Here is a 15,233-nt window from a genome sequence, read left to right as displayed (position 1 = left end):
ACAGCCTTATTCAAAAAAATACAGTTTAACACATTCCAGCAACTATACCATGTAAATACAAAAGAAAAAAAACAATAACCCCTATTGTATTATGATCTCTGTACTCACAACTTGGAAACAGAAGATTAGAAAGCAGGAAACAGAAATCCTCCCATAGCCGAGAGAGAGACAGGCAGAAGACCAAGAACAAAGGACTCACACACAAACTTCCCTCCACCCAGATCCAAAAAAGTCCCGTTTCCTGATTGGTCCTCTGGTCAGGTGTTTCAGGTTACTTCTTTCCAGGTGTAAGAGACATTAACCCTTAGCTATCTGTTTATGACAAGGTCAGAGAGGCTCCATTCACAGGGACAGTGCTCTACAAATGGACTCATCAGGGAAATGTGGAGGGAAGTAAATAAGGGGCTACAGGGATTGTAAGATTAAAGTAAATATTTACAGCATGACCAGAGAATGTCTTGGAGGAAGATGGATTGCATCCAGAGGTACTGAAGGTTGTAAAGGAGAAAGAGGGGACGGTTTAAGAGAGTGTAACTAGGAAAAATGGGAAGAAGTTAAGAAAGGAAAATTGGGAAGCAGGGAGAATTTCCTCACAATAAAGTCTATTGGTCTTGGACCATCTCCCCGGAGAATGGTAGAAGAAAGTACTATCATTTGAATAATCTAAAACTGGACTGAGCAAAGCACAAAAAATATACTGTAGGGAATAATTCTGCATGGCATCTCCAGGCATGATGCAGATGACCTTCTAGCTGGTAGAATTTCCTATCTATGATCACAGTACCACTTGTACTTCCTCAGAGCCATGCAATGCAGGAGGCCAGGTTTTTATCTTATCTGTTAATGCTGTTGGAATGGATTGTATCTGAAAGGGGGGAAAGACCCTGATGGCAAATGTTAAGAATCAAACCCAGATCACCAGAGTCTTTTAGGCCATGTCTACATCTAAAATTTTGCAGCGCTGGTTGTTACAGCTGTATTAGTACAGCTGTATAGGGCCAGCGCTGCAGAGTGGCCACACTTACAGCAACCAGCGCTGCAAGTGGTGTTAGATGTGGCCACACTGCAGCGCTGTTGGGTGGCTTCAAGGGAGGTTCGGGGAACGCGAGAGCAAACCGCGGCGAAGCTGGTCTCCTTTCCCGGTTTGCTCTCTCGTTCCCCGAACCCCCGAACAAGCAGGTCTCCTTCCCTGCGGTTTGCTGGGTGGTTCGGGGAACGCGAGAGCAAACCCGGGAAAGGAGACCAGCTTCGCCGCGGTTTGCTCTCGCGTTCCCCGAACAAGCAGGTCTCCTTCCCTGCGGTTTGCAGGGTGGTTCCGGGAAACGCGAGAGCAAACCGCGGCGAAGCTGGTCTCCTTTCCCGGTTTGCTCTCGCGTTCCCGGAACCACCCAGCAAACCTCAGGGAAGGAGACCTGCTTGCTCGGGGTTCGGGGAACGCGAGAGCAAACCGCGGCGAAGCTGGTCTCCTTTCCCGGTTTGCTCTCGCGTTCCCCGAACCACCCAGCAAACCTCAGGGAAGGAGACCTGCTTGCTCGGGGTTCGGGGAACGCGAGAGCAAACCCAGGAAAGGAGACCAGCTTCGCCGCGGTTTGCTCTCGCGTTCCCCGAACAAGCAGGTCTCCTTCCCTGCGGTTTGCAGGGTGGTTCCGGGAAACGCGAGAGCAAACCGCGGCGAAGCTGGTCTCCTTTCCCGGTTTGCTCTCGCGTTCCCGGAACCACCCAGCAAACCTCAGGGAAGGAGACCTGCTTGCTCGGGGTTCGGGGAACGCGAGAGCAAACCGGGAAAGGAGACCAGCTTGATTACCAGAGGCTTCCTCAGGTATGCTGGGATACCTGCTTATTCCACGGAGGTCAAGAAAAGCGCTGGTAAGTGTCTATATTTGATTACCAGCGCTGGATCACCAGCGCTGGATCCTCTACACCCGAGACAAAACGGGAGTACGGCCAGCGCTGCAAACAGGGAGTTGCAGCGCTGGTGGTGCCCTGCAGATGTGTACACCTCCTAAGTTGCAGCGCTGTAACTCCCTCACCAGCGCTGCAACTTTCTGATGTAGACAAGCCCTTAGTGTAGTGCTGTAGCCACAAGACTATCCTCCTTTTCTTATGCAGCCAGAAGTTTTCTAGGGCTATTAGCAAAACACTCTAGAGTCTGGCCATCAGAATCTCACTCTGATTCCATAGTGTTGGAAGTACTGTGTATTTTTGTTTAAAGAGAATGGAACAGATGCTTGGTTGCACAGCAATAAATGCAGTGACTGACATGGAGTTGCTTCAGATTTACCCTCATGTAAAGAGATCAGAATTTGGTCCTATTTGTCTGAATATTGATTCTGTGTTTTTTGCTTTCATGTCTTGTTGATATTAACCCAAATGCACCATGTTTGCTAGTCATTCTGTTACTTGGCAGGAGATATTAAGGAGGGAAGAGAGAGATGAATTCAGCATGCCTTGACAATGACCCTTTTTGGTTGCATATATAAATGAATCCGTCCCATGGAGTCACTTTTGGGAGGTTGAGATCAGGATCTCAAATTCACAGCTGCCTGCTATTCCTACTGTGGGCCAAACTTAAGCCCTAAATATAGAACTAGTAAAGAATTAATCCCCCACACACGCACACATACACACACACTGCCATGAAAAAATTGGGGGAAAAGTGGCTTTTTTTTTTTTCAGAATATGTAGGGAGTTTGACAATATTTTAAAGAAAATCCAGTTTTGGCCTCTGAAACCCCCCCAAATCTTTGATTTGTTGCTTTTCAGTTTTTTGATCAATACCCAATTGAAAAATACCCTCCTCCCCCCAAAAGGACATTTTTGCAAAAACATTTCTATTTAAAAAAAAATCATTAATTTTTTATTATAAATAGTAGATGGTAGAATTTCTACCTGTTCTATCTGAATCTAAAATCCCAAGAACTTTGAGGGAAATTATGGATCTGGAGCCAACTTTGCAACCTTGATCCATATCTCTATAAAAAGAGCAGTTTCTGTCAAGTCCAGTTGAAATTTAAACTAATGTGTCACTTAAACTGCCCTGGAAGGGCTCTTTACATCTTTTAAAAATGTAATTGAAGCTTATAAAAGTCTTTATAAATCTACATGCGAGAAAGTTATTGAGTGCTGTGAAGAACAGCTATGCCATGGTGTAGTGCTGAGTGACTGCAGGCTACATACGGTTGCTCAAAATGCCACTGCTAACCATATTATCTTGAAAATGTGAGTCCCTATTAATATTAAAATAAATTCTCATTAAAAAATTGTCATAATGTGATTAAGTGATTTTAAAAGTTTCTTCTCCTCATGCATGATTTTTACAAGACGAAAGCATTAGAATAATCTCCATTACACAGCACCTTCCATCCCAAGGAATTATAAAAACATTGAGTAAACTTTATACTGTCCAGGAGTAACTTTGCAATTCACTCAGTTTCATCTGCCTCCACTGCGGAATTTTGAAAGCCGGGATTTTTGCCCAGCTCCAACCTTGCAACTGAGCCTTTTATTGCTTCTCTCCTTTATTTTGCCAGAGAGGAAAAGATTAGCTCACTCTTTGATTACCTTAATTCCTAAATCTGGTCCAATATCCTCTCCTGTAGTGCATGCACTTGCTACAAACACAGCAGTCCTTGATGTGCCAGTGTAAAAGGAATCGTGTACCCCCTAATTCCATGACTTCAAGAGAAGAGTTCAAATCATTAGTCTAGTTTTGCTTCTCCTTTGATCTTTACTTACTTTGGTGCCTATGCGTGTACCTCTTCCCGCATCAAACACATGCAAAGTCACACTTTTCCACTCACTACACTGTGGCCCTCTGTACACACATCTTCGCTAAACACACACACTTATTCACACCTACAGATGCCTTTCCTACACTTACACACACTCTTCTGTTAGCTTAAATTGGTCTTGTCAGGGGTATGTGATGTGGTTTGGCTGGTGAGCATTTAACAGCTGGACGCTGGCTGTTCAATTAACAAGACTACCTGTTTGAATTTCCTTCCTGTGTCCGGCTTGCTACACTGTATTTCTTCCATAATTGATCGATCCTAATATTGAATTGATTTTTAGTGTAACGTTCTTGGACAATGGCAGTTTGGCTGTGAGGTAAATTATGGCAGTCCAAAAATGCACGCTTCCAAATTTTGAGTGAGTGCCTCAGTTTCTGGATACCCAACTTGAAACACCTTGTCTCTGATTTTCAGAATTGTATTTCCTGTGAAGACTCCTCAGCATCTCTGAAAACCAGGCACAAAAGGCCAGATTCTTCTCATACTTATACCAATGTAAATCAGGAGAATGTCAACTGAAGACAGGAGTTACATCACCCAAGGGAGATAAGAATCACATTCCCAGTCTTTGGACTTGGGTACACACATTTAGTGACAATATGTAAAGGTTTTAAACCTCTGCAATTAATATATATATATATATATATATATATATATATATATATATATATATATATATATATATATATATATATATATATATATATATATATATATATATATTCCTGGGCCCAAGACCTAAACAATAAGAGTTTACTATAGTCATTGTGTGCATTTAGCCTCCATTTGTACAGCAGTAAATTAGAGTATTGACACAAATGTTTGCAGCCCCATTTGAAGGGAGCTGCTATTTGATTTCCTGTTTTAAGGAGATGGATAATCATAATGGGTTATTTCACAAATGTACCAAACAGAATGCATTTAGAGAGAAACACAGCGCCTGCCTCCATACGCAGAGATATGGAGCCTTAGGATAAGAAAGCTAATGGTAAACATAAACAGGAGAGTTAATATTTGTTCTCCTTGGTGCTGTTGATTGGTTCAGCAAATCCTTTGTGGGCCATCTACATTCAACAGCTCTACACAGTACACTTGAGCTAAATTACATAACAGTTTATACAGCCGCAATGGTAAATTGTGATTCAGATTGTAAAGTTCTGTCTCGTAACTATGCCATATTTCTAAAGCAAATTACTCCTTAATTGAATTACTCCACTTCGATATAAAAATACAGCACTGTCAATGAGTCATCCATTTTTTTTTCCTGATACAGTTTGGAAAAGCTTCCGACTGTTTAAAGCAGGGGTTAATTTTGCATTAAGACCACTGCCTCCTGGTTTCTTTCAAAAAAAGCCAGGGGAAGTTCAGGGAAAGGCTCTTTCTTTTGGTAATGAAGCTCTCTCATGTTAATGATCCATGCAGGCTCCCTTGGCTCCTTTGAATTAGAAATACTTGTGCCTGTGCTCCTCTGCTTCATTAACATTAAAGAGAGGTAGATTGGTGGCTATTTAGGGCACAGTGAAATTGTTGGCTATTTAGGGCAAATGAAAATGATGCTAATTGTGGCTGGTAAATTCCATTAGCGGTTGTAGTCCCATTTTGGCAAGGATATGAAAATAAGCACAGGGGCATCCTTTTGAAGGGAACCTGGTATCAATGTCAGGGTTAACTTGGACGAACTAACTCTTGCATAAGGTGGCAGGACTTTTTCAACCCTCCCAAAACCTGGCTTGATTTTTTTGGTGCTGATGCCGGGTTAAGGTGCATGGGGGTTGTATAATATCTGAATGAAGAGTAGGACAAAACGTTGGAGAGTTGGGGAAAAATCATTCCCAGTTGAGGCAATCCAGCTGTGGAACAGGCCTCTGGAGGCTATTCAGGGAACATGGAGTATGTCTGTCCTCAGGAAACGTTGCAAAACCTTCCTTTTTGGAAAGGCCTTCCCACCACAGGAATGACACTCACACCCCTTCCACCCAAAAATCTCCGAACAACCAAAACAAAAAACAACCCCGAATCAACCTAAAACAAAGAGTAGATGAATAAAACCTAAAGAGGAAAAAAAATAAAAAAACTCACAAATTGAGTATTTTAGGCCAAAACGGGAGAAAGGCCAATGACTCCATGAAGACAACTAGGGACTTTGCCATTGTTACTGATGATACACGCAAGGCACTCTCCTACTACAGTGATGGGCAGCAGTGCAAAACGGTATGACTGACAGATTATACCCAGACTGGTTTGCCCAGCCTAAAGTTCCTGTCCACTTGTACACCTATTAAAGGGTGCTAGTTGAGAGCTCCCATAGAAAAACTGCCTCAAACACCCAGTTGCCTGGAGGACTTCAATATAATGCAGAAATCCTGTGAAAATAGAAAAACAAAAGTGACATGTTGCACTGAAGCTGGGAGTTGTGGCCCTGAATCTCCTCCCACTTGCTGTGGTTTTACATCATTGTAGCACCATTGGTTTCACTGGAGTTACTCTGGATTTACACTAGTGTAAGTGAGAAGAGACTCAGACCCTCTGTCACATGAATACCCTCAGCTCACTCTGATAGTGCTATTACTTGTAAGAAGGTTTTCCTCTGTACCTGAGCAAATGTGAAAGTGCTCACAACCTATGACTGTACAGCAGTGATTGTCAGTTGCTTACTTAATTAGTATGAATACCTTGGCCCATCTGATGCCTGCAAGGGGACGTTTATTAGTAGTGAACCATCTTCTAAACTCCTTCCAGTCAGATTCTATTGTTCTTGTCCCATAATTCCCCCCTCACTATCCTCCTGCTGAGTGTTCTGTAAAAGGCAATAGCCTGGGATCTTACCTAGTTCATGTTAAGAGTTGCTGATCAAAGCTACATTCATCTTCACTACAGAGGCATGGCCCATAGACAGCTTAGGTCCTAGCATGCCAGGCCTTTTTTTGGGTCAGGATGGAGCTTTCTATCCTGGGACCTGTAACCCTGAACAACTGCACCTCTGTATTAAGGATCCATGGAAGATTCCATGGCTGCATTTGGCCACCCCTGCCCTAAACCTTTCCATACATGGACCAGTTTTTGTCTTTGAAACTATGATTGTGGCCTGTGATAAGGGAAGGGCTATGGTGTAGTGTGAGCCCCAGCAGGGCTGACTCAGCCAGAATCCCTCCTGGAGCTTTGGGGGAATGTACACTACACTGCCACATCATCCTGACCACCCTTTGAAAGCGAACTCTGTCCACTTCCTTCCATGTAGGATAAACTCTCTTGGCTGGTCAGGAGGAGGGCTGAGAGCAATGTCACGTATCCCCAAAGGGATCGTGCCAGGTCTCTCCTCAAGGACAAAACCAGGAAAGGCTTCTTGTGCCATGTTCCCTTCCTACACCCTTTGTTTGCCAATACTTTGAGCTACAAAGGAATTAGCCTCACCTCTCCCATTGCCATTAAAGGGTGAACTCCCAGTTACTTTTAAGGGAAATTGTGTGATTCTATTATGCAACTCTTTCAAAATGCATGGAAAGCTGTGTCATTTTTACAGTGCACACAAGTATGCTAATTTCTCTATGGTATGTAAGCTCTTTGGGCAACATCTTTCTACACAATCTAATTCTAGATGTGACAAAACAAGAGGGGTTAACTAACTTACCAGAAAGTATGGACTTGGGTGGGTGGGAGAGGTCAGGAAGTACAAGAGTCACTGCTTGGGTACAAGGCTAAGCTTGTCTTTGAGCAGTGTAAAGTGTTATTACATTAGTCATTATGCTAGGAGCTGGCTAATAATGGAGAACTGAAAAGTGGTTTTTTTTGTTTTTTTTAAAGAAGCAGATTGTAAAAAAGCCCAACACTCTGACAGCCTTCATTGGCCAGATATTGGGGAGGCAGTGGGTACAAATCTGGTATTTATTTGCAAGTGGTTTGATGTTGGAATGAGTACAAGTCTTTCTTCCGATGACAAGAGACTGCCTTGCATTTGATTCTTCTGGTGGGGTATGGTATTGAAAGTCTGTTCCACTATTTATCGGTTACTTGCTGGCCTATGTATCTCCTGTGTCCTGCTGATCATGACTGAGTGGAGTGCATATTTCATCATCCTCCCATGTCCATGTTATGTTTTGTATTTGTAGTGGGCTAATGTATTTGCACTTTCAGTTAAATATACCCATCCACTGCTACATTATATGAACAAGGATTTATCTGATCAACACATGTAACTTGCTTCCTAATGCATGGTTTTGTCCAGGTAGGGTCTCCCCTTTATATTTCTGGGAGGTTTTAGTTGGCTTTAGACTTTCCGTGTGTCTCTTCCTTTTTGTCTATTGCTCCTTCCACTACTACCAGCTGCAGTGATTCTGGGGCTGTAGGCACCAATGGACATGTGCATCTTGACATTAAACACTGTACCAGGCTGCTATTATTACTCCCACTTCGGTGGGAGTATTCCTCAATTCAAGAAATATTTTCTTTGCTCTTTACTGGTTTATTTAATAGAGTCTCAGCGATTCTAACTGCTGATTAGGCTTTGCTATATGACTACCTGGTATGACTGAATTCCTGGGTAAACTACACAAATTCACTGCAGATAAACTGAGATCGTGTCTCTGAAACTGCACAGTTTGGGATATCACTTGTGCTGAAATGCTTCACTGCGTGGTCTGTGATAGCCACTCTGACTGTTTGGCTAGTTCCCAGAAATCTGCATCTCCATGGGCTGTGAGAAGTGACACGGGCCGAGGGATGTGTTGGCCGCCCTTCCTGCAGCCCCTATTGGCCTGGAACGGCAAACTGCGGCCAGTGGGAGCTGTGATCAGCTGAACCTGTGGATGCTGCAGGTAAACAAACCAGCCTGGCCTGCCAGGGGCTTTCCCTGAACAAGCGGCGGACAGGGATCTGGTATGCCATCTGATTATAATTTTTCTCTTTTGGATGTTTGTTTTTGGTGGCAATATTTTCAGTTAGTGATTACATGTACTTGTATATTGTGATTCTCGTCCAAGACCATGTTCATGTTTAAGCATAATAATTAACAACCAAGGTAATGTAACATTTAGACTTTATTCCTTCCTCTGCATATACTGTACTTTCTCAGCAAGCACCTCCTGAAAGTAGAGTTCTCTAAATTCCTAGACATTCCCTAAACTTAAGTGTACTATAACGCCCCCTATTAGGAAACTATCATAACAGTGGGCAAGTCATTTTGGCCAACAAAAATGACTGAGATCAGTTTAAACTGTAAAACAAATCATTCCAAATGTCCAAAAGTCATGAGATAAGAGGGAAAGTCCTCCCATGGACCAATAACCAGTTAAAAGACAGAAAACAAAGGGTAGGGATAAATGGTCAGTTTTCAGAATGGAGAGAGGTAAAAAGTGGTGTCCCCTAAGGGCTCTGCACTGGGACAAGTCCTATTCAACATATTTGAAAATGATCTGGAAAATATGGTAAACAGTAAGGTGGCAAAATTTTCAGAGAATGCAAAATTACTCAAGATATTTAAGTACAAAGCAGATAGCAAATAGTTACAAATGGATCTCACAAAAGTGGGTAACTGGGCAACAAAAAGGTGCATAAAATTCATTGTTGATAAATGCAAAGATATATACATTGGAAAACATCATCAAAACCATACATAACAAAATCATAATCCAAACTATACATGCAGCAAATTAGCTGTAACCACTGAAGAAAGAGATCATGGAGTCATTGTGGACTGTTTTCTGAAAACATCTGCTCAGTTTAAAGTGGCAGTCAAAAAAGCTAACAGACTGTTAGGAACCATTAGGAAAAGGATAGATAATAAAATATCATAATGCCAGTATATAAACCCATGGTACACCTGCAGCTTGAATACTGTTGCACTTCTGATCACCCCAATCTCAAAAAAGATATATTAGAATTGAAAGGGTACAGAGAAGGGCAACAAAAATGGTTAAGAGTATGGAGCAGCTTCCATATGAGGTGAGATTAAAAAGGCTTGGACTTTTCCACTTGGAAAAGAGATGACTAAGAGGGGATATGATAGAGGTCTATAAAATTGTAACTGGTGTGGAGAAGGTGAATAAAGAAGTATTATTGTTGTATTGGCACCCCGAGCTTCTGTGGTGTCCTTAGCCTGTGTTGGTGTCCCTAGCCTCTGTTTACCAGAAGCTGGGAATGGACGACAAGGGATGGGTCATTTGATGATTACCTGTTCTGTTCATTCTCTCTGGGGCACCTGGCATTGGCCACTGTTGGAAGACAGCATATTGGTCTAGATGGACCTTTGGTCTGATCCAGTATGACCGTTCTTATGTTCTTATTTACTCCTTCACATAATACAAGAACCAGGGGTCACCCAATGAGATTAATAGGTGGCAGGTTTAAAAAAAACAAAAGGAAGTACTATTTCACACAACACACAGTCAACCTGTGGAACTCATTGCAAAGAAATGTTGTAAAGGCCAAAACTATAACAGGGTTAAAAAAAGAACTAGATAAGTCCATGTAGGATATATCCGTCAACAGCTATTAGTCAGGATGGTCAGGGATGCAATCCCCTGCTCTGGGTGTCCCTAGCCTCTGATTGCCAGAAGCTGGGAGTGGATGACCAGGGATGAATCACTCAGTGATTCCGTGTTCTATTCATTCCCTCAGAAGCACCTGGCATTGGCACTGTTGGAAGACAGGATATTGGGCTAGATGGACCATTGGTTTGTCCCAGTATGGCTGCTCTTACATTCTTACAATTTGGGGGACAATAAGGGGGAACAGAGGGCTGTCCTATGGTAAAAGCTTTGGGGTAATCAATATGGGTGAATCTAGTAATCCCAGCTGTACTTTATTATTTTTAGCACTGGAATTCAGTCATATTAATGACAATGTGTCACACACACATGAATGTTGTCATTATTACTCTACATTGTTGAATAAGTTTTGATGGGCTGTACTGGATCTAGGTGAGAAATGGGAAATTAGAGAAGTAGTAGTTTTTTGAGTTTTTCTTTGGGTGATCAGATAAATGGTTCTATGAAATCATCACCTGTTTTGTAAGGCGCTGACTAATCAAACAGTGGTCCAAGTTGTGATCCACACTCTCTCTTTCAAGTCTCCTCCTTTGTACATGAGCTGAAAAAGATATTTGTGAGCCAAAATGACATATGCTTCCCATTGTTTAATGGCCATTTTATAGATATTATTCATATATTTGCTCCCCCCCGAGAAGTTAACATTGTGGAAAGACATATAATGCTAATGTGTTGCACTTACAGACAGCAGTGCTTTCCATCCAAAGATCTCAAAGGGTGGTAGAAACTCCAGTAAATTAAGCTTCATGAATTAGGTATTATCTGCATTTTAGAGATGGAATAACTGAAACATAGAGAAGTTAAGTGACAGAACTGGGAATAGAACCCATAGTTTCCAGGCCATATTTCTAAGGATCCAATGAAGTCAATTGAAAGAACCCTGCTAACTTCAGCGGGCTTTGGATCAGGTCCTAAAAACTGAGGTAATGTCCTAAATGTCACACAATTCAGATATATTTTTGTTCTGGCTTTAGGAAATGACTGTGTAGAAGGCCTGTTAATCAACTGAATAATCTCTGGAGCTGGCTGGAAACAGGACTTGTGAAAAATGTTGAAGTTTTGGGAACTTGTTTTCATTTCACATTAGTCTTTTAGAAATTTTTCATGAAAAAACATGAGAGTGTGACAGAGCAAGAGAGAAAGAGACCCAACCTGCACTAGACCAGCAGTTAGGGTATGCACCTAGGATGTGGGAGACCAGCAATCCCTGCTTCAGAAAGCATGGTTTAGCAAATAGCGAACAGGCCTGGCTCTGCCGCAGACCTTCTGTGGAACCTTGGACAAGTCACTTCACCTCTGTCCCCTCTTCACTATTTGTCTTTCTCGTCTATTTACAGTATGAACACCTCAGGGCAGAGCCTGCACCCCCATCCCAGATGGGGCCTGTAGGTGCTACTGTAGAACAAATAAAATGTAATTATATTATTAAATGAAGGGTTTGAACACAGATTTAATGTATTTTTTCCTAGAAAAGAGGCTCCAGACTTTCCTTATAATCTAACTGTGACTGATAGTAATAATAAGACAACCACAGTCCGTTACGTCTCTGATACTTTATCAAACCCCTATGGTTGGATGGCTCTGCTCTTGGACCAGGAGACTTACACTCTGACATTTGGTAACCTTTTTGTGAGCAAACAACTGCAGGTATAGCTGTTGTTTATTAATTAATTAATTTATTTATTTATAAAATGGCTTTTGTAATGGATGAACGGCATTCACCAAAACCATATCAAGAAACAAGGGAAGAGAAATCCTCCCATTGTTCTTGATGGGCAAACAAAGGAGGAAAAGTACTGCATGCTCATAAAAGAACACAAGATAGTCTTCAGATCACATGCACTGGCACCTTTATGAAATTGCTCTGAGCTGGAAGAGCATCCTGAGCACTATTGATGAATGTTCGACGCAGTGCATAGGGCCAGAATAAGACCTATGCATCACTTAAGACCCACCAAAGCTTGGTCTTGATGGTCCATAATTTCTACCCATGTTTTAATGTGGTCAGGAGGATTGATTTAGCATCCATTTCCCACATATCATACATAGTTTTTAACATTTTATGCTTCTGATACCAAATGACAAAAGAACGCATTACTCTTTAAGAAAATGCCTGTTCATTATGTTTCCCTCCATCTAGTACTCGGCTACATTCGATAACTTCATTGCTGGGAATTACTTACTCGTAGAACATGAGAACCTCCCATCCTATGTTGAGGTCATGGTGTTCTGTGGGACAAGACCTGGTCAGCCACTCCAGTCACTTCCTTCACACGATCATGACAAGGGCTGTGACTGGTTTTTCAACAGCAAATTGAGGAAGCTAACCTATTTAGGTAAGTGCAATGCAAGTAATATATGTAACGTTGTGCAAATGAGCAGTGCTTGGAGTGGCCAATCTGCAATTAAAGGTCCTGATCTGCAAGGTCTTAGGCATGGACATAGCTTTAAGTCAATAGGACTACTGAAATAACAAGTTACACACATGCCCAAGTAAGTCTTTACAGGCTCAGGGCCTTAATCTCTTATTATCCACAAAGGAGGGTACAGCATGAGCCTTGGCAACTGGTGCTTTGGAGGTGAAAAGGCTTTGGAGTCCATTATCAATTCTCTGAATCCTCCACCTTAAATGTCTTGGGAGACATTTGCTGTGAGTCCAATCCTGCACCCACTGAAAGTCATGGGAGTATTTTTTTGACTAAGGATTACTCATATGAAGTGGGTGTCCTTACATCGTGAACTCTCAATGGTTTTGTAGGCCCATGCGTTTGAAAACATTGACTTTTTTAGAGATAATTTCTAAATATTGTGAATATTTCCTGTTCTTTATTGTGATCACCAATGCGTGCTAATTTTGCAATTGGGCATTGGCAATCTCTTCAAAACCTGGGACTTTCACCCCTTTATCCTTTTCTCCAGCAAATCAGTCACTCTGGTGCTAAATTCTGGTTGTGAAAGGAGAAGTAATGATTAGGACCATGATTAATAATGGCAGTACCAGAAGTTACTAGACCTCACAGTACCCTTGGGAGGCAGCTATTCTCATTGCTTTTTCACAAACAAACTATATCTATACTGCAACCAGGGTGTAACTTGGAGCTCCCATAGATGTACTTGCACTCCCTTTATTCCAGTTTATACAGTGAAAACAGCAGGGAGAACACCGTGGTTCAGGCTTCAATGCAGGCAATAGACCCCCCTGGATAGCGTACTTCTCAGTAATGTAGACATACCCTTAGCTACGCTAACACACAGAGGGCCTGAACTTGACTCACATAGACCATTTTGACACTCATACAAGTTCATTGGCTTTATTGAGTTACTTCTGATTTGCACTGATCTGATTGCAGTAAAACCTAGAGAAGTTAAGTGACTCACCCAAGGCTGTGCTAGACATCTATCACCAGAGCAAAAAATCTTGATTTCTTTGCAATTTACTAACAGTAAGAAGGGGGAAAAAAGACACATACAGCTACACACAAATCTGATGATAATTCCTCACTGAAGACCTATTATTTTAAGTACATATATGTCAACAGTTGGGCACTTTGAATACCTTGCATAAAATTTTCCCTGAAATAGGGAAACCTGGGAAAGCTGAAAAACTGTGGCACATTTCTTGGCGCGTTGTTGACATTAAAGAAATAGATCTGACTAATGCTGTCAGCAATAGTGAGCTATGATTTACCATTTAGCATGCAGCAGTCTCAAACATAATGGTTACATTTCTATTCCTCCTTCCGTCTTGTTTGCATTCTGATTGTGTTGCATTTAGTACATGGTGTTTTAATACAGGAGAAAAGATTCACATGCCTGGCATTTAAATGAATGAAAACACCTCCACCTCACATTTATAATCCATGCTGAGAATATTTGACTAGACTGCAACTAGTACTTTATTTACATTATAACTGGGAGATCATTAATATAATATTTGTTACTGAAAAGCTAACTTTGTGGTAAGGGAGAAAATCTGAAATGAATGGATTTGTGGCATTGAGGTGCCACTTAATTGCTATCCTAAACTCTAGTGCACATTACTGGAAGTTAAAGTTACACAATATCAAATCGGATATAAGGCACACTTTTTAAACAGTGAGGATTATCAACCATTGGGCCAAAACTACACGAGGGTATGGTGGTTTCTCCAGCACTTGAAGTCTTTAGATCAAGTTTGGATATCTTTCTTAAAAAAAAAAAAAAAAAAAAAAAGTCCATCACAGGTTATTGGACTCCATACAGGAATCACTGGGTGAAATTCTCTGCTCAGTGCTATGCAGGAGGTCAGATAAGATGGCCACAGTGGTCCGTTCCAGCCTTAAAATAGATGAATCTGTAAATTGAAACAGAGAGAATGAAATTTTTGGTTTTAGCCCTCGGAACGCTCTGCTGTTTAACATTGTGAGCTGTTTTTTTATTTTTGTTACGTTTAACTATATGAAATAATTAGTCAACTAATTAATCCAGTTTACAAGCTTTGTAGGATTCTTCAGCTGTCACTCACATCCAAGCCTGAGGCCTATGTTTAGTCTCAGTTCTCTTGTTCATGTGACTTGGTCTCCATGGCTACTGGCTGCATCTGCTGACACCCTACTCTCTATTTACCGCTTAATTAAGAATTTCACGCTCAGCCCTTATCTGCCGCTAAGAACAAGAACACACTGTTAAGAAATTCCAAATTTAGGCTGCTGCACAAGGAAAGCCTTTCTTGTAGGCCTGACTGTGTGGAGCCTTTTTAACTATTCTCTTGGCAACTGAGCTGCCATCCTTCAATCAAAAATCATTAAATGGGGCAGAGATAATGAGCATGTAGCATATCAAAAGGAGGATGTTTGCTTGTGCTAAGGAGGAAAAGCTGTAAGGGCCTATAAGCAGCCGCCACTTCAAAGGAAGAGGGGGC

At 41.7% G+C, this 15,233-nt stretch overlaps 1 protein-coding gene across 5 annotated transcripts in view; it reads left to right on the top strand.

The window, feature by feature from the left end:
- Window positions 1-15,233, top strand: part of PKHD1 (PKHD1 ciliary IPT domain containing fibrocystin/polyductin) — a 382,755-nt gene that overhangs the window by 212,499 nt on the left and 155,023 nt on the right. For all 5 annotated transcript variants that reach the window (XM_050948683.1, XM_050948684.1, XM_050948682.1 and 2 more), the window contains 2 exons: window positions 11,803-11,980; window positions 12,474-12,669. In XM_050948683.1, coding sequence (XP_050804640.1) covers window positions 11,803-11,980; window positions 12,474-12,669 — 374 coding nt within the window. The remainder of the gene's footprint in view (window positions 1-11,802; window positions 11,981-12,473; window positions 12,670-15,233) is intronic.

The sequence above is a fragment of the Gopherus flavomarginatus genome, chromosome 4, assembly GCF_025201925.1.
Source record: "Gopherus flavomarginatus isolate rGopFla2 chromosome 4, rGopFla2.mat.asm, whole genome shotgun sequence".
Taxonomy (NCBI): domain Eukaryota; kingdom Metazoa; phylum Chordata; order Testudines; family Testudinidae; genus Gopherus; species Gopherus flavomarginatus.
The sequence above is the reverse complement of the archived record's forward strand: the minus strand, read 5'-3'. Positions and strand labels throughout refer to the sequence as shown.